This window comes from Salmo salar, chromosome 02, assembly GCF_965601325.2.
Source record: "Salmo salar chromosome 02, fSalSal1, whole genome shotgun sequence".
In the NCBI taxonomy this organism is placed as follows: domain Eukaryota; kingdom Metazoa; phylum Chordata; class Actinopteri; order Salmoniformes; family Salmonidae; genus Salmo; species Salmo salar.
Window position 1 is genome coordinate 51723877 of NC_138292.1, and position 26818 is coordinate 51750694.

Below are 26818 nucleotides of genomic sequence, written 5' to 3' on the forward strand. Positions count from 1 at the left end.
AGCATACCCACCGCAAACTTCCGGTGAATTTACTAAATTACTCACGATAAACATTGACAAAAAACACAACAATTATTTTAAGAATTATAGATACAGAACTCCTTTATGCAATCACGGTGTCAGATTTTAAAATAGCTTTTCGGTGAAAGCACATTTTGCAATATTCTGAGTACATAGCCCGGCCATCATGGCTAGCTAATTTGACACCCACCAAGTTTGGCCCTCACCAAACTCAGATTTACTATAAGAAAAATTGGATTACCTTTGCTGTTCTTCGTCAGAATGCACTCCCAGGACTTCTACTTCAACAACAAATGTTGTTTTGGTTCGAAATAATCCATAGTTATATCCATATAGCTCCGTTTTGTTCGTGCGTTGAGGTCACTATCCGAAGGGTGACGCGCCGGCGCATTTCGTGACAAAACATTTCTAAATATTCCATTACCGTACTTCGAAGCATGTCAAACGCTGTTTAAAATACATTTTTATGCTATTTCTTTCGTAAAATAGCGATAATATTCCAACCGGGCGACGTTGTATTCATTCAAACACTGAAAGAAAAACATGGAGTCGTCTCGTGCACGCGCGCTCCAGTGTCATTGTTCTCAGCAGGACCACTCACAAAAACTCCTGCTGTTTTTCGCCCAGAGACTGGAGAGCTCTCATTCCACTTTCTGGCGCCTTCCTAGAGCCAATGGAAAACTTCACAGAAAATGTCACGTTACAGCAGAGATGCTGTATTTTTGATAGAGATACCCTAGAAGGAGAACAAATTGTCAGGTAGGGCACTTCCTGTATAGAATCTTCTCAGGTTTTGGCCTGCCATATGAGTTCTGTTATACTCACAGACACCATTAAAACTGTTTTAGAAACTTTAGAGTGTTTTCTATCCAAATCTACTAATTATATGGATATTCTAGTTTCTGGGCAGGAGTAGTAACCAGATTAAATCGGGTACGTTTTTTAACCGGCTGTGAAATACTGCCCCCTATCCCAAACAGGTTTTAACCAACAATGCAGTTAAGTTAAAAAAGTGTTAAAGTATTTACTAAAATAAACTGAAGTAAAAAAAAAATAAGAAAAATTGAAAAAAAAAATATATATTTAACGAGCAACAATTAAATCACAGTCGCGAGGCTATATACAGGGGGTACTGGTACAGAGTCAATGTGTGAGGGCACCGGTTAGCCGAGGTAATTGAGATAATATGTACATGTAGGTAGAGGTAAAGTGACTCTGAATGAATAATAAACAGTGAGTAGCAGCAATGTAAAAATGAGGCTGGGTGGGAAATAGAAAATAGTCCGGGTAGCCATTTGATTAGCTGTTCAGGAGTCTTATGGCTTTGGGGTGGAAGCTGTTAAGAAGCCTTTTGTACCTAGACTTGGCACTCCGGTAGCACTTGCCGTGCGGTAGCAGAGAGAACAGTCTATGACTAGGGTGGCTGGAGTCTTTCTCTGACACCGCCTGGTATAAAGGTCCTGGATGGCAGGAAGCTTGGCCTCAGTGATGTACTGTGCCGTACGCACTACCCTCTGTAGTGCCTTGCGGTCGGAGGCTGAGCAGTTGCCATACCAGGCAGTGATGCAACCAGTCAGGATGCTCTCGATGGTGCAGCTGTAGAACTTTTTGAGGATCTGAGGACCCATGCCAGATCTTTTCAGTCTTCTGGGGGGGAATAGATGTTGTCGTGCCCTCTTCACGACTGTCTTGGTGTGTTTGGACCATGTTAGGTTGTTGACGTGGACACCAAGCAACTTGAAGCTCTCAACCTGCTCCACTATAGCCCCGTCGATGAGAATGGGGGCGTGCTTGGTCTTCCTTTTCCTGTAGTCCGCAATCATCTCCTTTGTCTTGATCACGTTGAGGGAGAGGTTGTTATTCTGGCAGCACACTGCCAGGTCTCTGACCTCCTCCCTATAGGCTCTCATCGTTGTTGATCAGGCCTACCACTGTTGTCGTCGGCAAACTTAATGTTGGTGTTTGGCCATGCAGTCATGGGTGAACAGGGAGTACAGGAGGGGACTGAGCACACACCCCTGAGGGGCCCCGTGTTGATGATCAGCGTGGCAGATGTGTTGTTACCTACTCTTACCACCTGGGGGCGGCCCGTCAGGAAGTCCAGGATCCAGTTGGAGGGAGGTGTTTAGTCCCAGGGTCCTTAGCTTAGTGATGAGCTTTGAGGGCACTATGGTGTTGAACGCTGAGCTGTGGTCAATGAATAGCATTCTCACGTAGGTGTTCCTTTTGTCCAGGTGGGAAAGGGCAGTGTGGAGTGCAATAGAGATTGCATCATCTGTGGATCTGTTGGGGCGGTATGCAAATTGGAGAGGGTCTAGGGTTTCTGGGATACTGGTGTTGATCTGAGCCATGACTAGCCTTTCAAAGCGCTTCATGAATACAGACGTGAGTGCTACAGGTCGGTAGTCATTTATGTAGGTTACCTTGGTGTTCTTCGGTACAGGGACTATGGTGGTCTGCTTGGAACATGTTGGTATTACAGACTCGGTCAGGGACAGGTTGAAAATGGCAGTGAAGACACTTGCCAGTTGGTCAGTGCATGCTCTGAGTGCACGTCCTGGTAATCCGTCTAGCCCTGTGGCCTTGTGAATGTTAAATAGTTTAAAGGTCTTACTCACATCGGCTATGGAGTGCATGATCACACAGTCATCCGGAACAGCTGATACTCTCATGCATGCTTCAGTGCTGCTTGCCTCGAAGCAAGCATATAAGATATTTAGTTCGTCTGGTAAGGCTCATGTCACTGGGCAGCTCGCGGCTGTGCTTCCCTTTGTAGTCTGTAATAGTTTGCAAGCCCTGCCACATCCGACGAGCGTCAGAGCCGGTGTAGTACGATTCAATCTTAGTCCTGTATTGACGCTTTGCCTGTTTGAAGGTTTGTCGGAGGGCATACCGTAATTTAGGTCTGAGTTAGCGTTCTTGACTAGGCTACATATACTTTGTCCTTGGTGCTATGGATGTATATTAGTTATGGCTATCGTTAACATGTTGTTTTCCTATCTACTACTATGTAACTACAGCTTTCCATGTTATGCAACAGTACTTGGTCTGACTTGAATTACTTCCACATCCATCTTGGATTTCAAGTCATATCTGGGAATTTGACCCCATTGTGATCCCATTGCCAAAGCACTGAACTAGATACTGTATCTCTTTTGTAGCTGGCTGAGGTTCCAGTCACTGTTAAGAAACTATCACCAAGACCTCAAACTGGCTCTGGACGTCTCCTCCTTCTACCAACAGGCTGACACCATCATCTGCACCATCAACAGGAAGGTAAAAAGGCAGAATAGGAATTTGAACAAGAGTCCTATTTTGCACCAGTGATCCTTTAAAGGTACAATCTGCAATATTTACATGCTGTTAAATGTTTGATTGCTACTTGAAAAATATATGCGCCATGAGCTTAGTACAACTGTTCCCATCATAACATCATAACCCAAAATATAAGATTGTTTTACTCCATAGTTCGTCTTTGTTATCATTTGAATGGTATGTGGAAATGTGGTCCCAAGGTTCTGCAGATTATCATTGTTTTGTAATTACACATGATTATTATCATAAGATTGACTCTATATTATTTTGTTTGTTTGGTAGAGAAGCGTCCTGTCTGGATCAGATAACCAGGGGAGCTGCGGTCAGACAGAGATCTACAATATTGCCAGCCAAATCATGGTGAGTGGCACATGGGGAATGTAGCTCAAAATAATTTATGCATTTATGGAGAAATGCAGCAATGCATCATTCATACATCAGGGTTGTGTTCAATTCCATTTCAAGTGAAATACTAGTTGTTTACAAATGTTATCATTGGAAATACTAAAATGTACTCCAGTATGAATTTAAAAGGAATGCACTATAACGTATGGTCTAAGCACATTTTGTAACCTTTATTTAACTAGGCAAGTCAGTTAAGAACAAATTCTTATTTACAATGACGGCCTAAGAACAGTGGGTTAACTGTCTTGTTCAGGGGCAGAACGACAGATTTTTACCTTGTCAGCTCGGGGATTCGATCTAGCAACCTTTCAGTTACTCGCCCAATGCTCTAACCACTAGGCCACCTGCTCAGTACTCAAGACTACTTCAATTCTAAGTAGAGAGAAACACAGAGAAACTATCATAAGACAGTGAAACATAACCACTCCTTCCTAGACCTTCTCTGGATCTGTTTGGGGCGTTTCCCCCTTAACCATAGAAGAAGCCTTCTATGAAGTGATGTTATACTTCTGTGTTAAATCTAACCATAGACTTCCATTTTAAAGAGCGTGGGTCGTTTTCCAAGACTGTAAATCAACTGTAAATGAATTGTGTCACATCCATCCACTACTCCCATCCCCTCCTCGACCATGCTCTCTCCAGATGCTGAACGAGACTGTTTCACGCCTTTCGGACCTCCACCCTACCCTGGCTGCCAGAGTGACACGGAAGCAGGCTGAGGTGCAGGAGAGCTGGGGCCTTCTCCAGGAGGGTAGTGGGTAAATAAGGGTCCTAAAGCCCATATTGTTTGTGTGTCTGTTTCTCTAATGCAGCGTTTCCTAAAATCGGTCCTCGGGACCCCAAGGGGTGCACGTTTTGGTTTTTGCCCTTACACTACACAGCTAATTCAAATGATCAAAGGTTGATGACTACAGTTCCCTATATACTGTAGATCACTATTTTTGACCAAGGCCCATGCGACTCTGGTCAAAAGTAGTGCATTATATAGAGAATAGGGTGCCATTTCAGGATACCCTATAAAGCCCTTCTATTATATAATACAGTGTTTCCGAACTCCAGTCCTTGAGTATCCCCAACAGCACACATCTGTTGTAACCCTGGACAAAAACACCTGATTCAACTTGATGATTACTTGAGAAGTAGAATCAGATGTGCTTGTCCAGGGCCACAATGTGTGTTGTTGGGGGTACTGGGAAACACTGATCTAATATCGCATTATCTAGGGGTGTGTTACAAGGATGCCATCTATCATCGTATCTATATATTATGGCAATATTTGCCATAAATGTAAGATCAAATACTAACATCAAAGGATTTTGAGAATGTTTGCAACGTTCACACATGGTTCCTGTTTGGTTGGAGAATGCTGGTTGCAACATAACTCCTGAAACACCTGATTTAACTGTGACAGGGCTGGCCAATGCCCTTCACATAAAAAGGGTTTTACTAAAAGAACTGGAACGGTTTCTTCCAAATTGTGAGATTTATTTTCAATAAATATATAAATACAAAAACAGGCTTCAAAATGGCAGAGCTAAAATGGTAAAAACATGGACTAAAATATTAAGCCCCAGAATAAAATAATAATCGTCACTGGTCTATCCTTGCTTACCTCTCTTCTCCATGGGCACTCTCCCACAAACATTTAAACATCTATAGCTCATTATCTCATTTAGTGGGAGGGGCCTACAATTACCTCTTTAGCCAATACCAATTCAGACACAAACACTCAATTACTACACACTTAACTGGTTCCGGTGAATTGGTGGAATGAGATCTCAAAAATGGCATGATATGAATAATGTATGTTAAGCAGGAACCTGGAATACAATTAACATTAACACTCACAAATATAATTTAAATTAGGGGCAAGGTTCAAATGTTCAAGTGAGGATGTGTTTGCATCACTCAACCCTATTGGTTTATTGAAGACTGTGTATATTTCCATCCTGAAACCACGGTCTGACAACCATGTTGCTTACGTGTAGCCTATTTTTCAGTGGTGGAAAAATGACTCAAGTAAAAGTGAAAGTCACCCAGTAAAATACTACTTGAGTAAAAGTCTTAAAGTATTTGGTTTTAAGTAACAAAAGTAAATATAATTGCTAAAATATACTTAAGTATCAAAAAAATAAGAAAAACATTATTTCATATGCCTTATATTAAGCAAACCAGACGGCAAAATTTCAGTTTTTTTATTTACTTTACTATTTACTGTTTTTTTATTTACTTATTTATTTACCACGGATAGCCATGGACACACTAAGACATCATTTACAAATGAAGCATTTGTGTTTAGTGAGTACGCCAGATCAGAGGCAGTAGAGATTACCAGGGATATTCTCATGATAAGTGTGTGAATTAGACCATTTTCCTGTCCTGCAAAACATAAAAAATGTAACGAGTACTTTTGGGTGTCAGGGAAAATGTATGGAGTAAAAAGTACATTATTTTCTTTAGGAATGTAGTGAAGTAAAAGTAAAAGTTACCCCAAAAATGTATTTTTTTATTTTTACTTAAGTACTTCACACCATTGCTATTTTTCTCTCCATAAAATCGCTTACATATGGTAGTGCTGAATAAAGTCATCAATGGAGGTCACCAATAACTGAATTAGCGAGCCGTTGCTACAGTATAATGATACAAAATGGGCAGCCCTTTTGACCCAACCCACACGTCGACTCCGAACTTTTCAACATGTTGATAAACATTGCTTAACAGTTCACGTCAGGATGAATTCATGGAATATGTATTCCAGATGAAAAGGTTTGATGTTTACAATTGGATTAATGGAAAACATACTCGGTGAATAAGATGATGTATTGTTTTCCTACTAACACTTGTTGCGTAACTAACAAGACATTCTGGCATTAGAACCAATGCCCTAATTGCAACTGAAGCCGACATTGAAATTATTCTTGCCCTAATAAGCCATAGTCTGAGTTTCACTCATAACAAATGCAGTCCAGATAATCGCCATGGAATCAATTCAGGGGAATTCATTCTTGACATTCTCTTTGTAGTATGCAATGCTCCAACTTTAAGCATGACACGGATTTCGCAAGCTCGTGTCTCAGTAAAAGTGTTCTGTGTAGGAGCTGGAGCGACATGTGTATGCCAAAATTAGATATGGATGACTATAGAGAAAGACATTTTGGGGGAGATTATACTATACGATAAACCTGCTCCTAATTTCTTCAGCAGATGTGTGCAGAGTGCCTCATAAGTATGGTATGGCCTAGTGACCAGGGATACAGACGGATATAGCTTATAAAGCTTATTGAACAGAAGTATACTGGTCAGTTACCATGTTAGTCATTCGATTGTGGGTTAAATGCACTTCTGCCTTTAAAGCTACATTTTGGAAGTTTAATTACAAATGTTCTACCTCAGATTTTGGATTTAAACTGTATGGTTTACAGAGGCATTAACACATTTCTTAACCCATTGAACCATAACATTTTTAGGGTATCAAACCTTTGAAATATAAACAGATGACCCACATTCCAAGCATCTGTGTGGAGAGGTGTGCCCACTTCTGTCCAGTGAGTATTAGTATCACAAACTTTGTATTTTTGTTGTAAGGGCGGAAATGTGCTCTCTTCTGTCAAAACTGGAAATAGGTTTCCTTAACGAGCGCCAGCGAGAAAGAACGATCGAATTAAAAACAACCGACAAGACACGACATACACAGTGTTCCTTTTTGATTCCAAGATGTCTGACTCCTCCCAGCAGTTCCCTCTCTATTTTATAGTTTCTTTCAAAAACAAAAACACTTTCCTGAAACCATGACCTCACCCCTTCAGAGGGGGGTGACATCATTACTTTATACCCCTGCCAGCCCCAGTCAGTCACTCCAAGGACAAAGCCCTCTGTCTGTTCAGATTGTCATGGTTGTCATGGTTGCATAACATGTCGTTAGCTAATTCAGCTTATCTGGTGGATCCAGTCAATGTTGTTCATCCTGGGATTTCTGAGTCATGTGACACGTCTCCAAGCAGAAGCGCTCTAGACATGTTGAGGAGTGCTCAAACTTGTGGGTATGACTCAAACCCTAAAGAATATACAGTAAAACTGATTAACAGGCATCCGCAGCTGCTGCAAATGATCCACTTTGGACATATTGTTTCTAATGCATGACAATAGGTGCTAAGCCGTGGTTAAGTGGTATCACTCCCTTCGCTATGTACCACAGCCCTGGAGTTCAGAGTTCAATCTTCGTGTCCACCCTTCTGACCTCTCCCCCAAATCTATCTACCCCTTTGTTTCCAATCTGCCTACATTAAAAGCACTAAAATACAGTATGTGTGTTATTTAACACTCCACACCACAATGCTTTTCTCTCATCTTCTTTGTGGGGCTGAAAATAGAAGCCTCAGGAAACACAATTTCCCTAGTATATCACCGGGGTGTATACAGTACACCATTGTTTGCTGTGGAGAATGAGCATAATATCGATCATTGTAAAAGACTACTCCCGGACACATGATTACCTCTGCATGTTTATTGTTGTCAACATTTCAGACGGTGACTTTTCTCAAGACAATTTTAAATTAGTTCTCTATCCGAAACCACAATCACAACAACAGCAAAAACAACGTGCAGAGGTAATCGTATGTGCTGGAATGGTCTTTTACAGTGAGCTTGTTCTTGCTTTATCATGATTTTAGCCCATTCACTCACATTAACTGTTCTATTTCATTACCAATGAACCTAGCACTGAGAGTGTCAACTGGCCTTCTGGATGAAGTAGGGTAGGTTAACTATCATTGATAGAACCAGGGTTGCAATAAGTAACCCATAATGTTTTGCCATGCAGGAGCGAGTGGCCAGATTTGCCCACCACCCTTGACATAGACTTCTCCTGTGATGAACCTGGTTCACTGAGTCAAACCAGAGATACGGAAGATGAGGCCCAGAGGATCATAGGAAAGGACATCAAAGAGGGACAGAACCGTCTCAAAGGGTTCGAGGTCAGCAGATCCATTTTTCAAATAACTAGGAAATTCTCGTTAAAAGTAGTTAAAGGGATAGTTCACCCAAATTACAACATTAAATATAGGTTTCCTTACCTTTTAAGCAGTCGGTTAAAAACGAATATGTAATTTTGTAATATGGGGTGTAATTTTGGTGAACTGTTATGAAATGGGTAAATCATCAGAATAGGTGGTACTTGATACCTCTGTAAAATAGTATTTTCACTCTAATTATATGACCTACTAATAACCTATGTCATTTCCTATTTTTTTTAGAACATGAAAGACTGTGGGGTCCCCAGGAAGCTGACTGTTAGTCAAGTTGAAGAACAGCCTTCCAAAAGCTATGCTCGAGTCTCCTGTGACACCACCAGCAATCTAGATGACTTGATTGGAAGACGGCGTGTGGAGAGGCAAAGGTATAGACTTTCATCAGCTTCTTGTTTTTTGAAGCCAGATGAAATTGTTGATGACACTTTAAGCAGAACATTAAGTTAACGTATGTGCTTGCTTTGCAGAAAGGACCAGACAACCCATTTGAACACTTGTTCAACACTTGTTCAATCAGAACTTGGTATTCAGTTGCAAAATTCTACCACATCTGCTGATAAGGTAGCTATGGATTGATTTCTGGTGTTTCTTGTGGTCTGCTATTACAGTACCAGTACTAATACTTTAGAGTAAATATCCAATGACAATGTCCGCGAGATGAACAAGGTGTGTTGATTTTAACGGGGTTTACAACTTTGATACAGTGTAAACATCGAGAGTGAACCCCCAGTGTACTGTAGTTTTCCTATATCTGCAAATGATTGAATTTGGGCCTAGATGCATCCCACTGGGTTAACCAAACGTCACTTCCTCCTCTTGTTTTCTCTCTTCCTCTTCCTTTCCTGTTTCTTGGTTGAAGACTCTGTCATGGCTGAAAGACAACCTTGCTATGTCAACCCCCAGCCACCACACAGCCAGTCTGTGTGGTCCAGATGTGACTAAAAACCTGCCAGCTGATATTTACCAGGACAATGTTGTTTCGAACACGATTTGCTTAGACCTGTCCAAGGGAGTAAGTCTTGTAGCTTTTCTTTGCATAATATGCAGTCTTTGCAATGAAAGTTTTACATTGGGCAATGTATACTGAACAAAAATATAAATGTAAAGTGTTGGACCCATGTTTCATGAGCTGAAATAAAATATCCCAGAATTTTTCCATATGCACAAAAAGCTTATTTCTCTCAAATTTTGAGCATAAATTTGTTTACATCCATGTTAGTGAGCATTTCTCCTTTGCCAAGATAATCCATCCACCTGACAGGTGTGGCATATCAAGAAGCTGATTAAACAACATGATCATTATCAGTGGCCATTTTAGCATTTAAATCTTGTTGGGGCAAACAAAAACATTTCTTTTTTTTAATGCATGCCAGCAAAGCTACTACACAACACTAAACAATACATTAATTGCACAATAATGGCGACAAGCGGTGCCCACAAACTGTTAGGGCCTACATAAAGCTGTCACAACAGCAGATCTTTCTATTCAGCACCATGGAGTGAATCCTTACCACCGCTACACCTGGTTATCAGCGGAGCCTTGTCTGGTAACGAAACAATTCATCCAGCCTCGTTTACTGCCTTTTTAAAAAACATAGCTGATATGGCTGACCATATCACCCTGGCATATTACATAAATTATGCAGCAGCATATAAGACATTTTTGGACTCACCTTGTTGCATGCGCCGGTCCTTCATTGGCAAATTTTGTCATCAATAAAAATGATTTACAATTCCGAGTTGGATTACCGTTCAAAACGTATTTTCCTGGTCTGACTTTCCCAGCTGCAATGCTTGCAATTAGCAACTATCACTGATTCCTTCCAAACAACTCATTGTTGATTTTGCTATTTCCAAATTGTTGTGTAATGTGTAAGTCCAATGGCCGATGAGCACCGATACGTTTTATCTATATTTTCTCTTCATTATATCTCTTCATATGACAAGGATTTAAAAAGGATTTGCCAGTAGAGTTGAATTACAAAGCATGATGATGACTGCTAGCTAAAATTATGAAAGTAAGATGTTAATATGATGAGTCCAATCAAAGCTACTGGACATAGAACGTGATTTGACGTCATTTCTGTGGCTAATGACCTTGAGCCAACCAAAATAACATGCAAAACAGGCAAGCCCCCCCAAAAAATAAAAAATAATAATACACTGCTCAAAAAAATAAAGGGAACACGTAAACATCACAATGTCACTCCAAGTTAATCACACTTCTGTGAAATCAAACTGTCCACTTAGGAAGCAACACTGATTGACAATACATTTCACATGCTGTTGTGCAAATGGAATAGACAACAGGTGGAAATTATAGGCAATTAGCAAGACACCCCCAATAAAGGAGTGGTTCTGCAGGTGGTAACCACAGACCACTTCTCAGTTCCTATGCTTCCTGGCTGATGTTTTGGTCACTTTTGAATGCTGGCGGTGCTTTCAGTCTAGTGGTAGCATGAGACGGAGTCTACAACCCACACAAGTGGCTCAGGTAGTGCAGCTCATCCAGGATGGCACATCAATGCGAGCTGTGGCAAGAAGGTTTGCTGTGTCTGTCAGTGTCCAGAGCATGGAGGCGCTACCAGGAGACAGGCCAGTACATCAGGAGACGTGGAGGAGGCCGTAGGAGGGCAACAACCCAGCAGCAGGACCACTACCTCCACCTTTGTGCAAGGAGGAGCAGGAGGAGCACTGACAGAGCCCTGCAAAATGACCTCCAGCAGGCCACAAATGTGCATGTGTCTGCTCAAACGGTCAGAAACAGACTCAATGAGGGTGGTATGAGGGCCCGACGTCCACAGGTGGGGGTTGTGCTTACAGCCCAACACCGTGCAGGACGTTTGGCATTTGCCAGAGAACACCAAGATTGGCAAATTCGCCACTGGCGCTCTGTGCTCTTCACAGATGAAAACAGGTTCACACTGAGCACGTGACAAAAGTGACAGTCTGGAGACGCCGTGGAGAACATTCTGCTGCCTGCAACATCCTCCAGCATGACCGGTTTGGCGGTGGGTCAGTCATGGTGTGGGGTGGCATTTCTTTGGGGGGCCGCACAGCCCTCCATGTGCTCGCCAGAGGTAGCCTGACTGCCATTAGGTACCGAGATGAGATCCTCAGACCCCCTGTGAGACCATATGCTGGTGCAGTTGGCCCTGGGTTCCTCCTAATGCAAGACAATGCTAGACCTCATGTGGCTGGAGTGTGTCAGCAGTTCCTGCAAGAGGAAGGTATTGATGCTATGGACTGGCCTGCCTGTTATTTTTATTATTTTTGTGTGATTTTGTTGTCAGCACATTCAACTATGTAAAGAAAAAAGTATTTAATAAGATTATTTCATTCATTCAGATCTAGGATGTGTTATTTTAGTGTTCCCTTTATTTTTTTGAGCAGTGTATATACAGTGTATATACATTTATTTATATATTTTTTGCAAATGTGGGGCTCTGCCCCACCTGCCATGAATGATGGGTTGCCACTGATCATTACATAGGTCCACATTGTTCTGGGGACAATAAAATGCCACTCTAAAATGTGCAATTTTGCCACACAACACTGCCACAGATGTTTCAAGTTTTGATGGAGAGTGCAATTGGTATGCTGACTGCAGGAGTGTCCACCAGAGCTGAATGTCCATTTCTCTACCATAAGCCGTCTCCAACGTAGTTTTAGAGAATTTGGCAGTACGTCCAACCGGCCTCACAACCGCAGACCACGTATAACCACGCCAACCCAGGACATCCACATCCGGCTTCTTCACCTGCGGGATCGTCTGGGACCAGACACCCGGCCAGCTGATGAAACTATGAGTTTGTACAACCGAAAGAAATTCTGCACAAACTGTCAGAAACCGTCTCATCGAAGCTCATCTGAGTGCTCGTCATCCTCACCAGGGTCTTAACCTGACTGCAGTTCGATGTTGTAACTGACTTCAGTGGGCAACTGCTCACCTTCCATGGCCACTGGCATACTGGAGAATTGTGCTCTTCACGGATGAATCCCGGTTTCAACTGTACTGGGCAGATGGCAAATAACGTGTATGGCGTTGTGTGGGTGAGCAGTTTGCCGATGTCAACGTTGTGAACAGAGTGCCCCATGGTCTCAGTGGGGTTATGCTGTTATGCTGATGTCAACAGGCATAAGCTACAGACAACAATGCCATGACGAGATCCTGAGGCCCATTGTCGTGCCATTCATCCGCCGCCATAACCTCATGTTTCAGCATTAAAATGCACGGCCCTGTGTCGCAAGGATCTGTACACAATTATTGGAAGATGCAAATGTCCCAGTTCTTCGATGGCCTGCATACTCACCAGATATGTCACCGATTAAATGTTTGGGAATACGACAGCGTGTTCTAGTTCCCGCCAATATCCAGCAACTTTGCACAGCCATTGAAGAGGAGTGGGACAGCATTCCACAGGCCACAATCAACAGCCTGATCAACTCTATGTGAAGGAGATGTGTTGCACTGCATGAGGCAAATGGTGGTCACACCAGATTCTGATTGGTTTTCTGATCCTTCTGATAAGGTATCTATGACCAACAGATCTATATCTGTATTTCCAGTCATGTGAGATCCATAGATTAGGGCCTAATTCATTTATTTCAATTTAATGACTTCCTTATATGAACTGTAACTTAGTGAAACCTTGACATTGTTGCATGTTGCGTTTTATATTTTTGTTCAGTATATGTATGATGAGATTTGCAGGGGCTATCGGAGTTGGGTCATTAATTCTGGAAAAGGGTTTCAAATTGAGCATTACTTTCATTATCGGGATTTTCCTATTCACTAATAGAATTTACAATTCAGAAATGTATAAATGTGACCGTTAAAATGGAAAATATTTTATTTTATCCTACAAAATGACATAATAGACAAGAGCAAAGATTCATGTTCCATGCTTTGGGACAGGAAAAGCCAGGGTCAACCCAAGGCCAGCACAAAGGTGGTGTGAAGATGGAGGACCTCCTTGGCCAAGTGGAGACACTATGGGAAGTTCTGAGGAGAAGACATCATAGAAGCATGATTGATGCAAACAGCTCTGAGACGCTCAACTTGGAGGTATTGATTATTGGTGTCTATATACTGATCTGGGCCTGTATTCATAGTGTCTCAAAGTAGGAGTGCTGATGTAGGATCAGTTATGTATTTTACATCACATTAATACGATTATATGGATAGGGGGACCTGATCCCAGATCAGCACTCCTATTCTGAGACACTCTTTGGTCCCCAGAAGGCAATTTATGCAGCATTGAAGACAAATCCATGCTATCCTTTGTAGAGGGATGACAATCATGAGACAGACAAGGATCGGCTCGAAGGACCCATGTCAGAATACAGGGCAACCACGGAAAACGTGGAATTCTGGAGCGTCCCAGATGTCAAGGATCTCTCTGAGACATTGGAGGAAAATGACAGAGGAATGCTGACAGAGCTGCTTAGGTGTCTTGACCAGGATGAAAACTTTGATCATTGTGAGGTAGAGGAACAGGTAAGGTTTCAGCTTTATCCGTTTACGTGGTTTTCCAATGCCACTTTATTAATGTCCTTCTTTGCAACTCTGTTTCCTCAAACCTCCGTAAAAGGAAGGTGGGGTGTGTTTTTTTTCTAGATACATACACTCCCACTAAAACTCCCATTAGACCTCAACAAGACATGGTCACTGGCCTTGCAGGCAAAGCTAACCACACTCCAATTCTATCATCAGATAACTGAATTAGATTAATACAACCACAATCTACCAAAATACTGAGTAATTAATTTGAGTATCATGGCAGACCCTTACTGGACAAATGGATGACCAGGGGTGCATGGACCACCCTATGGAGGAATTGGTGGGGGTCCTGGAGGATCTTGGTGAAGCAGTGGAGAAAAGAGGACATTCCCTCTGTCAAAGTCAAGACACTCAAGAACTTATAAGTCAGGTAGGAGTTGACTTAACAGTTTTTTATTTGGATGTGGTCCTCTGTAGCTCAGTTGGTAGAGCATGGTGCTTGCAACGCCAGGATAGTGGGTTTGATTCCCAGGAACCCCCGTAAGTAAAATATGCATGCATGACTGTAAGTCCCTTTGGATAAAAGTGTCTGCTAAATGGCATATATTATATTATTATTTTCTGTTGCTTTTAACATAAAAAACACCACAAATTTGCACACTGTGCTTGTAGATTTTCACAAACTGAACAGTAACAGAAACAGAAACAGCCTGATTTTACTAGCATTGACTGGATGAAGTAGTGTAACCAGTCAATGCTAGTAAAGTCAGGTTGTTTCTGTTACTATTGTTCAGTTTGCGAAACTCTACAAGCACAAATAGTACTTTTTTTACCTATTGGCTAAAATAAAATCTCCTCTCTTCTCTCCTTTCCTCTCCTCTCCTCTACTAGCAATCAACACTGAAGCTGCACATCAACCAGCTCTTGTCCAGGTGTGCAGAGCTCAGCATGGACATTCTGGACAATGAGACAGACATGGCGGTCAGATGTGAGCCCTATAGTTCTGAACTCGAGGGACTGCAGGAGCAACAGGATGAGTTAGAGGTATATACAGTATATGTATGTGTGTTAAAAATAGGACATTCTCTCTATCAAAGTCAAGACATCCAAGAACTTATGAGTCAGGTAGGAGTTGATTGAACAGTTTTTTTATTTGGATGTGGTCCTCTATAGCTCAGTTGTTAGAGTATGGTGCTTGCAACGCCAGGATAGTGGGTTTGATTCCCAGGACCTGTAATCTGATAGTGTACCAGTCAAAAGTTTGGACGCACTTACTCATTCAAGGGTTTTTCTTTATTTTTACTATCATGTAGTAACCAAAAAAGTCTTAAACAAATTAAAATATATTTAATATTTTCGAAGAGTCTGAGTAGCCACCCTTTACCTTGATGACAGCTTTGCGCACTCTTGACATTCTCTCAACCAGCTTCACCTGGAATGATTTTCCAACAGTCTTGAAGGAGTTCCCACATATGCTGAGCAATTGTTGGCTGCTTTTCCTACATTCTGTGGTCCAACTCATCCCAAACCATCACAATTGGGTTGAGGTCGGGTGATTGTGGAGGCCAGGTCATCTGATGCAGTACTCCATCACTCTCCTTCTTGGTAAATTAGCCCTTACACAGACTGGAGGTGTGTTGGTCATTGTCCTGTTGAAAAACAAATGATAGTCCTACTAAGTGCAAACCAGATGGGATGGTGTATCACTGCAGAATGCTGTGGTAGCCATGCTGGTTAAGTGTGGCTTAAATTCTAAATAAATCACAGACAGTGTCATCAGCAAAGTACCCCCACACCATCACACCTCCTCCTCCATGCTTCACCATGGGAACTACACATGCGGAGATCATCCGTTCACCTACTCTGCGTCTCACAAAGACACAGTGGTTGGAACCAAAAATATCAAATTTGGACTCATCAGACCAAAGAACAGATTTCCACCAGTCCATTGCTCATGTTTCTTGGACCAAGCAAGTCTCTTCTTATTATTGGTGTCCGTCAGTAGTAGTTTCTTTGCAGCAATTCGACCATGAAGGCCTGATTCACGCAGTCTCCTCTGAACAGTTGATGTTGAGATGTGTCTGTTACTTGAACTCTGTGAAGCATTTATTTGGGCTGCAATTTCTGAGGCTAATGAGCTTATCCTCTGCAGCAGAGGTAACTCTGGGTCTTCCATTCCTGTGGTGGTCCTCATGAGAGCCAGTTTCATCATAGCGTTGGATAGTTTTTGCAAATGCACTTGAAGAAACTTTCAAAGTTCTTGACATTTTCCGTATTGACTGACCTGAATGTCTTAAAGTAATGGACTGTTGTTTCTCTTTGCTTATTTGTGCTGTTCTTGCCATAATATGGACTTGGTCTTTTACAAAATGGGGTTATCTTCTGTATACCACCCCTACCTTGTCACAACACAACTGATTGGCTCAAACACATTAAGAAGGAAATAAATTCCACAAATTAACAAGGCACACGTGTTAATTGAAATGCATTCCAGGTGACTACCCCATGAAGCTGGTTGAGCGAATGCCAAGAGTGTGCAAAGCTGTCAAAGGCAATGGGTGGCTACTTTGAAGAATCTCAAATATAACATTTATTTTGATCTGTTTAACAGTTTTTTGGTTACTATATGATTCCATGTGTTATTTCATAGTTTTGATGTCTTCACTATTATTCTACAATGTAGAAAATAGTCAAAATAAAGAAAAACCCTTGCATGAGTAGGTGTCCAAACTTTTGACTAGTATTGTATATTTTTATACATATATACACACTACTGTTCAAAAGTTTAGAGTCACTTAGAAATGTCCTTGTTTTTGTCCTTGCTAATTTTATGGCCATTAAAATAACATCAAATTGATCAGAAATACAGTGTAACATTGTTAATGTTGTGAATGACTATTGTAGCTAGAAACGGCAGATTCTTAATGGAATATCTACATAGGTGTACAGAGGCCCATTATCAGAAACCATCAATCCTGTGTTCCAATGGCACGTTGTGTTAGCTAATCCAAGTTTATTATTTTAAAAGGCTAATTGATCATTAGAAAACCCTTTTGCAATTATGTTAGCACAGCTGAAAACTGTTGTGCTAATTAAAGAAGCAATAAAACTGGCCTTCTTTAGACTAGTTGAGTAACTGGAGCGTCAGAATTTGTGGGTTTGATTACAGGCTCAAAATGGCCAGAAACAAAGTACTTTCTTCTGAAACTCGTTAGTCTAATCTTGTTCTGAGAAATGACGGCTATTCCATGCGAGAAATTGCCAAGAAACTGAAGATCTGGTACAACGCTGTGTACTACTCCCTTCACAGAACAGCGCAAACTGACTCTAAACAGAATAGAAAGATGAGTGGGAGGCTCCGGTGCACAACTGAGCAAGAGGACAAGTACATTAGAGTGTCTAGTTTGAGAAACAGACGCCTCACAAGTCCTCAACTATCAGCTTCATTAAATAGTACCCGCAAAACATCGGTCTCAACGTCAACAGTGAAGTGGCGACTCCGGGATGCTGGCCTTCTAGGCAGAGTTCCTCTGTCCAGTGTCTGTGTTCTTTTGCCCATCTTAATCTTTCATATTTTTTGGCCAGTCTGAGATATGGCTTTTTCTTTGCAACTCTACCTAGTATCCAGACCCCCAGACATTTTTCACATTTTGTTACGTTACAGCCTTATTCCTTATTTTTTTCCCTCATCAATCTTCACACAATACTTCATAATAACAATGTCAAAACAGGGTTTTAGAAATGTTTGTAAATGTATTCAAAATAAAAAACAGAAATACCTTATTTACATAAGTATTCAGACCTTTTGCTCTGAAATTGAGCTCAGGCACATCCTGTTTCCATTGATCATCCTTGAGATGTTTCTACAACTTGATTGGAGTCCACCTGTGGTCAATTGAATTGATTGGACATGATTTGGAAAGGCACACACCTGTCTATATAAGGTCCCACAGTTGACAGTGCATGTCAGAGCAAAAACCAAGCCGTGAGGTCGAAGGAATTGTCCGTAGAGCTCCGAGACAGTATTGTGTCGAGGCACAGATCTGAGGAAGGACATGAAAACAATTCTGCAGCGTTGAAGGTCCCCAAGAACACAGTGACTTCCATCATTCTAAAATGGAAGAAGTTTGGAACCACCAAGACTCTTCTTAGAGCTGGCCACCCGGCCAAACTGAGCAATCGGGGGAGAAGGTCCTTGGTCAGGGAGGTGACCAAGAACCTGATGGTCACTCTGACAGAGTTCCAAAGTTTCACTGTGGAGATGGGAGAATCTTCCACGAGGACAACCATCTCTACAGCACTCTACCAATCAGGCTTTTATGGTAGAGTGGCCAGACGGAAGCCACTCCTCAGTAAAAGGCACATGACACCCTGCTTGGGAGTTTTCCAAAAGGCACCTAAAGGACTCTGACCATGAGAAACAAGATTCTCTGGTCTGATGTAAGCAAGATTGAAATCTTTGGTCTGAATGCCAAGCGTCATGTCTGGAAGAATCCTGACACCATCCCTAAGGTGAAGAATGGTGGTGGCAGCATCATGCTGTGGGGATGTTTTTCAGAGGCAGGGACTGGGAGACTAGTCAGGATCGAGGGAAAGATGAATGGAGCAAAGTACAGAGAGATTCTTGATGAAATCCTGCTCCAGAGCACTCAGGGCCTTAGAATGGGGCGAAGGTTCACCTTCCAACAGGACAACGACCCTAAGCACACAGCCAAGACAGCGTAGGAGTGGCTTCGGGACAAGTCTCTGAATGTCCTTGAGTGGCCCAGCCAAAGACCGGACTTGAATCTGATCGAACATCTCTGGAGAGACTTGAAAATAGATGTTGCAACGCTCCACATCCAACCTGACAGCGCTTGAGAGGATCTGCAGAGAAGAATGAGAGAAACTCCACAAATACAGGTGTGCCAAGCTTAAGGCATCATATCCTAGAAGAATTCAGGCTGTAATCGCTGCCAAAGGTGCTTTAACAAAGTACTGAATAAAGGGTATGAATACTTATGTAAATGTTATGATTCAATGTTTTATTTAATACATTTGCAAAAAAAAATGTGAATAGGGCTGTAACGTAACAAAATGTGGAAAAAGTCAAGGGGTCTGAATACTTTCTGAATGCACTGTATAGTCCGTCTTCAGAGATATTGTGTATGCTTCAGCTTGCTTTAACGCTCCATAGCATTGTATTAAAAAAAACACTAGAATTGTCAGATCTCATCTCAGATTCATAGACTACACCTGTGTTAAAATTTCAAACATCATTAATAAAGGGATAGTTCTCTCAAACTATCCAGCATAAGCTGTCAATAGTGTAAGCTTGGCTATCCAGTCATGATACATGATGAGTTCAATCATACTAGCCATGGTATCCCTCTGTAGATTGAAAGACCAGAAAAAAATATAGATTTTGTTTTCATAGCAGAATGCAACCCTATGTCCATTATCTATCATAAGATTATGACAGGCGTTATTAGTTCAGAACTCGCTAAATTGGATTGGTTTTGAGCCTGTCAGGCTTAAACTCCGATACAAGAATATTCAAGTCACCTGCGAAAGTGTAATTGTTCCACATACAGTATAAAACATACAGTATGATCTTCTTTCAGAGGGACTATCAGGTCATAAAAGAGGAGGTGGAGGAGTTGGAGAGACTGGCTTCGCAACTACAGGTCCTCCTACCTGAGATGGCAGGGGCTTTGGGGGAGGACGTCCATGCGACCCAGCAAGCTTGGCAGGAGTTGGGCTGGAGCATGGCAGAGAACCAATGCAACCTCCAACAATTTCGGCAACTGCAAGACTTTCTTAGGGCCTACCTGGCCATGATGTGAGGGATTACACATACAGTATGATGTCAAATATTGTTCTTGGTACAATTGGTTCTTGGTACAACTGGAATGTTGTACCTGTTTTGTCCTGATTAATGTACATGTATATGTTTAGTGCTCATGAATGCTTATTGTAATAACTAATTTACCTACTGAGCTCCTCCCACCCCCTCTCTCTCTCCCCTACAGCTCATGGACAGAGGACACGCAGACTTGCATTTTCTCAGAGGCTTCAGCCCAGCAGTGGAGATTGGCAGAATCAAGTGTTCCATCTGAGCTAGATCTGAGAATAGAGCAGAAGTTCGACGAGTTTGACAAGCTCGCTGCTGCTGGGCAGAAGCTTATCAAGGAGCGACATCACTTGGCAGATATTGTGAGATCTTTTACAACAGGAGTCACAAACATATTTTGCCCTGTGGACCACAGCCTTTGAAAAGACTGATTAATTAAATTATTTTATTTTAAAAATGGAACTAGTCTAGTTGCACAAACCCCAATGACCCAACCATTAGAAGAGACTGAAAATATCTGGCAACTGTTTCTACAGATAAAGGAGAGGACTGAGGAACTGCAAAGCATGCTGGGATGGATTCTGGTGTATTGGAGGGCACAGAAAGACCAGCTGGGTCGGGAGAGGTCAAGGGATTCAAGAAGAAGTGATGCCCCTCAGGGAGACGCAACCAGATTTTCACAAGGTCAACCCCAGGTAGGATATCCCTGTTTCCCCCTAAAAAACGTATTATAATAATAAATAAAATTTAAATTAAAAAAGGATATCCCTGCTTTCACGTCAATACGATATTTCTTTGTTATAACAAATTATTTCAGAACAATACCACTGTTCTCTATTAGAATTAGACACATTTAATGCACTGAACTACATTGCTGTGGTGAAGCTAATGTATAGATGTGTAATGTGTATATGTTTAATGTGTATAGAAGACCAAGTGCTTTCTGACGATATTCAACCTGCCCAAATCTTGGCAAAATATGCTCCTAAGGATCAAGGCTTATTGCACAAAACCTCAAAATAATTTAAAAAAATACCTGAAATAGAAGTTATTGAACAAAATCTTTGGTTTTCTTTGCAGAATCTATCCTCTCTGGCAGAACACAACAAGTCCTCGGAAAGACTGTCCACAAAGCAAAGGCTGATGGTGGCGAGCCGGTTTGAAGGACCACAAAAATCCCAACCGGGGATAGGTCACCATGGAGAAAACTTTGCCAAGCTGGTAAACGTCACACCACACGTCCCCTTGGCTGTGGCAGTCAACTCGCCCAGCATTATCCTCGAAGAGCCCTGTGCTACTGTCACCCCACTGGGCAGCAGCATCAACCTCATCCTCAGTTTTGACCAACAGCCACCAGAGGGCAGTCTGCAACAGGGGCCAGTGGAGCCAAGGCAGGCAGTGGAACCTGTGCATAGGGTGAGTACCGATTTAAAAAAATAATAATAATATTTAACCAGATAGGCTAGTTGAGAACAAGTTCTCATTTGTAACTGCGACTTGGCCAAGATCAAGCAAAGCAGTTCGACACATACAACAACACAGAGTAACACATGGAATAAACAAACATACAATCAATAATACAGTAGAAAAATCTATATACAGCATGTGCAAATGAGGTAGGATAAGGGAGTTAAGGCAATAAATACAATATAGCAATTCAACACTGGAATGGTAGGGTGTGCAGAAGATGAATGTGCAAGTAGAGATACTGGGGTGCAAAGGAGCAAGATAAATAAATAAATACAGTATGGGGATGAGGTAGTTGGATGGGCTATTTACAGATGAGTTGTGTACAGGTGCAGTGATCTGTGAGCTGCTCTGACAGCTGGTGCTTAAAGCTAGTGAGGGACGTAAGAGTCTCCAGCTTCAGAGAGTTTAGCAGTTCGTTCCAGTCATTGGCAGCAGAGAACTGGAAGGAGAGCCGCCCAAAGGAAGAATTGGCTTTGGGGGTGACCAGTGAGATATACCTACTGGAGCGCGTGCTACGGGTGGGTGCTGCTATGGTGACCAGTGAGCTGAGATAAGGCGGGGCTTTACCTAGCAGAGACTTGTAGATGACCTGGAGCCAGTGGGTTTGGCGACGAGTATGAAGCGAGGGCCAGCCAACGAGAGCATACAGGTCGCAGTGGTGGGTAGTATATGGGGCTTTGGTGACAAAACGGATGGCGCTGTTCAATTTGTTGAGTAGAGGAGGCTATTCGTTGGAGGCTATTTTGTAAATGACATCGCCGAAGTCTAGGATCGGTAGGATAGTCAGTTTTACGAGGGTATGTTTGGCAGCATGAGTGAAGGATGCTTTGTTGTGAAATAGGAAGCCGATTTGTAGATTTAATTTTGGATATGAGATGTTTAATGTGAGTCTGGAAGGAGAGTTTACAGTCTAACCAGACACCTAGGTATTTGTAGTTGTCCACATATTCTAAGTCAGAACGGGCGGGCAGGTGCGGGCAGCGAACGGTTGAAGAGCATGCATTTAGTTTTACTTGCATTTAAGAGCAGTTGGAGGCCACGGAAGGAGAGTTGTATGGCATTGAAGCTCGTCTGGAGGTTAGTTAACACAGTGTCCAAAGAAGGGCCAGATGTATACAGAATGGTGTCGTCTGCGTAGAGGTGGATCAAAGAATCACCAGCAGCGAGAGTGACATCATTGATGTATACAGAGAAGAGTCGGACCGAGAATTGAACCCTGTGGCCCCCCATAGAGACTGCCAGAGGTCCGGACAACAGGCCCTCCGATTTGACATACTGAACTCTATCGGAGAAGTAGTTGGTGAACCAAGCGTGGCAATCATTTGAGAAACCAAGGCCGTTGAGTCTGCCAATAAGAATGTTGTGATTGACAGAGTAGAAAGCCTTAGCCAGGTCGATGAATACGTCTGCACAGTAATGTCTCTTATCGATGGCGGTTATGATATCGTTTAGGATCACCACATATTCATATCTACATACCACAAGACAACATCAACCAAATTAAAGGGAGGATGCAGTTTTTGACAACAGTCAGATTTGAATTATGTTGCTATAGATGTCTGTAAGCAGGTAGTTGACCCAACGTGTAAAATGATGTTATACTGTCAAGTCTACCTAAAAGGCACAAATGCACCACATGGCCAAATGTATGTGGACACCCCTTCAAATTAGTGGATTCAGCTATTTCAGCCACACCTGTTGCTAACAGGTGTATAAAATTGAGCACACAGCCATGCAATGTCCATAGACAAACATTGGCAGTAGAATGGCTCACACTGAAGAGCTCAGTGACTTTCAATGTGGCACCGTCATAGGATGCCACCTTCCAAACAAGTCCGTTTTAAAAATGTCTGCCCTGCTAGAGCTGCCCTGGTCAACTGTAAGTGGAAACGTCTAGGAGCAACAACAGCTCAGCCGCGAAGTGGTAGGCCCCACAACCTCACAGAACGGACCGCTGATTGCTGAAGCGCGGAAAAATCGTCTGTCCATGGTTGTAACATTCACTACCGAGTTCTAAACTGCCTCTGGAAGCTACGTCAGCACTATAACTGTTTGTCGGGAGCTTCATGAAATGGATTTCCATGGCCGAGCAGCCGCACACACACACTTCACCATCTGGCAATCCGACAAACAAATCGGGGTTTGGTGGATACCGGAGAACGCTACTTGCCCCAATGCATAGTGCCAACTGTAAAGTTTGGGGGAGGAGGAATAATGGTCTGGGGCTGTTTTTCATGGTTCAGCCTAGGCCCCTTAGCTACAGGGAAGGGAAATCTTAACCCTACAGCATACAATGACACTCTAGACCAGGAGTGGGCAATTCCAGTCCTATGGGGCCTGATTGGTGTCACAGTTTTGCCCCAGCTAATACACCTGACTCCAATAATCACCTAATCATGATCTTCAGTTTAGAATGCAATTTGATTAATCAGCTGTGTTTGCTAGGGATGTAGGAAAAAGTGTGACACCAATCAGGCCCCAGAGGATTGAAGTTGCCCACCCCTGTTCTAGATGATTGGTTGCCTTCAACTTTGTGGCAACAGTTTGGGGAAGGCCCTTTCCAGTTTAAGCATGACAATGCCCCGTGCACAAAGTGAGGTCCATACAGAAATGGTTTGTCGAGATCGGTGTGGAAGAACTTGACTGGTCTGCAGAAAGCCCTGAACTCAACCCCATCGAACACCTTTAGGATGAATTGGAATGCCGACTGCAAGCCAGGTTTAATCAGTGCACGACCTCGCTAATGTTCTTATTGCTGAATGGAAGCAAGTCCCCGCGGCAATGTTCCAACATCTAGTGAAAAGCCTTCCCAGAAGAGTGGAGGCTGTTATAGCAGCAAAGGTGGGGACCAACACCATATTAATGCCCATAATTTTAGAACGAGATGTTCGACGAGCAGGTGTCCACATACTTTTGGCCGGTGTATTTCAAGGCCGATAAACCCATCCCCACAGCTAATAACACAAAACATCTAGTAGAACCTCAAGACATTCAGCACATTTATATTGTGTTTATCTTAAAAAGCTTTAGATTTGGACTGGGATAGAGAGAGCTGATCCTAATGGCTTAGAGCAGCTATTAGTAAAGGAATGTGCTGTAAGATTTCTGTAAGGTCCCCCATTCCAGAAGTGGTGTTTCATCAACTTGGCTCACACTCAGTGGATTAGTCAAGGTCAAGCCATTGCCACTGCAGCTGGGTATGAGACCACCTCATCTCCATGTGATTTTGATAAGGTTCGCAGAATGTGTGATCCCATTTTGAAAGCTTGCAGCTGAAGTGATGTCTTAAAATAACGTACAGTATTTTCCTACAGAATCAACTACATATTTCATCAAGTTTGCACGAGTATCAAATTGGTTCTTCATTAAATTAATCTAAGATGTCTTTGATCATGGTTGCATAAGCATTTAACTTCAAGGATAATGAAAGTCACATTTTGCAGAGTTTTGTATTTTAATACATCCAATTATCTTCATCTTTTTTCAGGTGAGCACTTATCTGCAAGTCACAGATGGAAGTCCTGTTTTTGAAGAGGTGGCATCGCCTCAAATCACAGACACGAGCCACGTGTCAAACACCGTTTCCACAAGCTCGACCAACGCTACTTTCATACCCCAAGTCAGGACCGTCTTGCTCCCCACCTTACCCAGAACCAGTTCCACCTCTACCTTAAACCTGAAGGGACCGATGAAGAGGAGGAAGAAAATTACACACAGGCACACTGTGACTGGCATTGTCGGAATGCCCAAGCCGGAGGGGGTTACTATCGTGCCCATCGGTGCCACACACAGAGCCTACACCTGGCCACTGGAGGATAAGAAGGAATGCCATGCCACACAAGGGAGTCCAGTTAATACAGAACTCCAACTGTATATAAAAAATAATTCTGTGGTGAGTGTCATAGATGGAAACTCTTCAGACACGTCAAGCATTCCTACCGTTCCTACCATCCAGGGGCATTTCTTGCATGGACCCAATGAGATGACCATTAGGCAAGACAAGAGCCACTATGGCGTTATCCCTCTTGGGTCGATGTTGAGTTTTGACCTGCCCAAGGATTGGGGGAAAATCTCACAGATGGGTGCAAAAGACCTCACAACTGAGAAAGTGCCTTTTGAAGCCAATGAGGACCATGCCGGTCCACCTTTGAATCTGTATAGACCATCGTGCTCAAACACACTCGGTCAGACTCACGTATTGTCCAAAGTAATTGGACAGACTTTCGCCCTCAGTCCAGAGAAGGAAAGGCATCTTGAAGCTGATGGGGAACATGACAGTCCGAATGGTTCACCTTCGATTCTGTGTAGACCGTCAGGATCAAATACACTCAGTCCAACTCAGAAAGTGATTGGGCAGAATTTCACCCTCAGTCCAGGGGAGGAAGGTATCTGCGAAACAGGGGACTTTGCTGGTCAAAATGGTCCACCTTTGAATCTAGACAAATTGGCAGACTCAAACACACTCAGTCAGACTCACAAAGTGATTGGACATACATTCGCCCTCAGTCCAAAAGAGGAAAGGAGCTGCGAAACAGCAAGGCAGGACTCGCAGAAGGTCAGCGCAGAGTCTGTTTCTCTTTTGGTCCAATGTATCTCGCTACCCGAGAAAGATGACGTCTATCACGACCTAAGATGCGCCACAAGAAGTCCTGCCCTTGCTGCTGGACATGAGAACATTTTCTCCAGCACTGTTGGTATCCACGATGAGGATAAGGTTGAGATTTCTATTCCAATGGGCATTTTGGACTCTAACAAGCAATGCACTGAACCAAACTGCAGCATCTCGATGATGCATGACCACACCCGCACTGAACCGTCACAGAACCACAAGCACAACTGTTTAAGTGTTCACACTAAGATTCAAGACCTCAATAACCACATATACTTCCCTTCTGCGAAGAGGCAATTCACTTTCCAAAGTGCACTTCGAGTTGTAGAGATCAAGGTCTTGTCTACTGTGTCTGAAGACTCCACATGGGTGGGTGTGCGCAGGTCTGGACGAGTCATTGTGTGCTCTGAGGACAACTGTTGCGTGTGCTCCGACAGCTCCGCACCAATGACGGTATTGGAAAAAGAAACTTCACCCAAAAGAGAACCAGATCATATTCATCCTGATCATTGGCAGTTTGAGGAGGAGGAAGAGGAGCTGGAGGATATTTGGAATGGCACAGACCGGGAAAGAGCGCCTTGAATTACTGTGGTCTAAAAATATGAGGTATGTAGATCAACAAAAGTGTCCATCTT

At 42.7% G+C, this 26818-nt stretch overlaps 1 protein-coding gene across 1 annotated transcript in view; it reads left to right on the forward strand.

The window, feature by feature from the left end:
• Positions 1 to 26818, forward strand: part of LOC106585283 (uncharacterized) — a 39011-nt gene that overhangs the window by 10123 nt on the left and 2070 nt on the right. Inside the window, exons 4-19 of the mRNA XM_014171344.3 lie at positions 3183 to 3297; positions 3619 to 3696; positions 4384 to 4499; positions 8561 to 8714; positions 8994 to 9136; positions 9236 to 9329; positions 9628 to 9780; positions 13687 to 13836; positions 14059 to 14268; positions 14555 to 14701; positions 15163 to 15315; positions 19875 to 20092; positions 20283 to 20466; positions 20641 to 20799; positions 21185 to 21520; positions 25062 to 26789. Of these exons, the coding sequence (XP_014026819.2) occupies positions 3183 to 3297; positions 3619 to 3696; positions 4384 to 4499; positions 8561 to 8714; positions 8994 to 9136; positions 9236 to 9329; positions 9628 to 9780; positions 13687 to 13836; positions 14059 to 14268; positions 14555 to 14701; positions 15163 to 15315; positions 19875 to 20092; positions 20283 to 20466; positions 20641 to 20799; positions 21185 to 21520; positions 25062 to 26765 (4114 nt within the window). The 3' untranslated portion in view covers positions 26766 to 26789. The remainder of the gene's footprint in view (positions 1 to 3182; positions 3298 to 3618; positions 3697 to 4383; positions 4500 to 8560; positions 8715 to 8993; positions 9137 to 9235; positions 9330 to 9627; positions 9781 to 13686; positions 13837 to 14058; positions 14269 to 14554; positions 14702 to 15162; positions 15316 to 19874; positions 20093 to 20282; positions 20467 to 20640; positions 20800 to 21184; positions 21521 to 25061; positions 26790 to 26818) is intronic.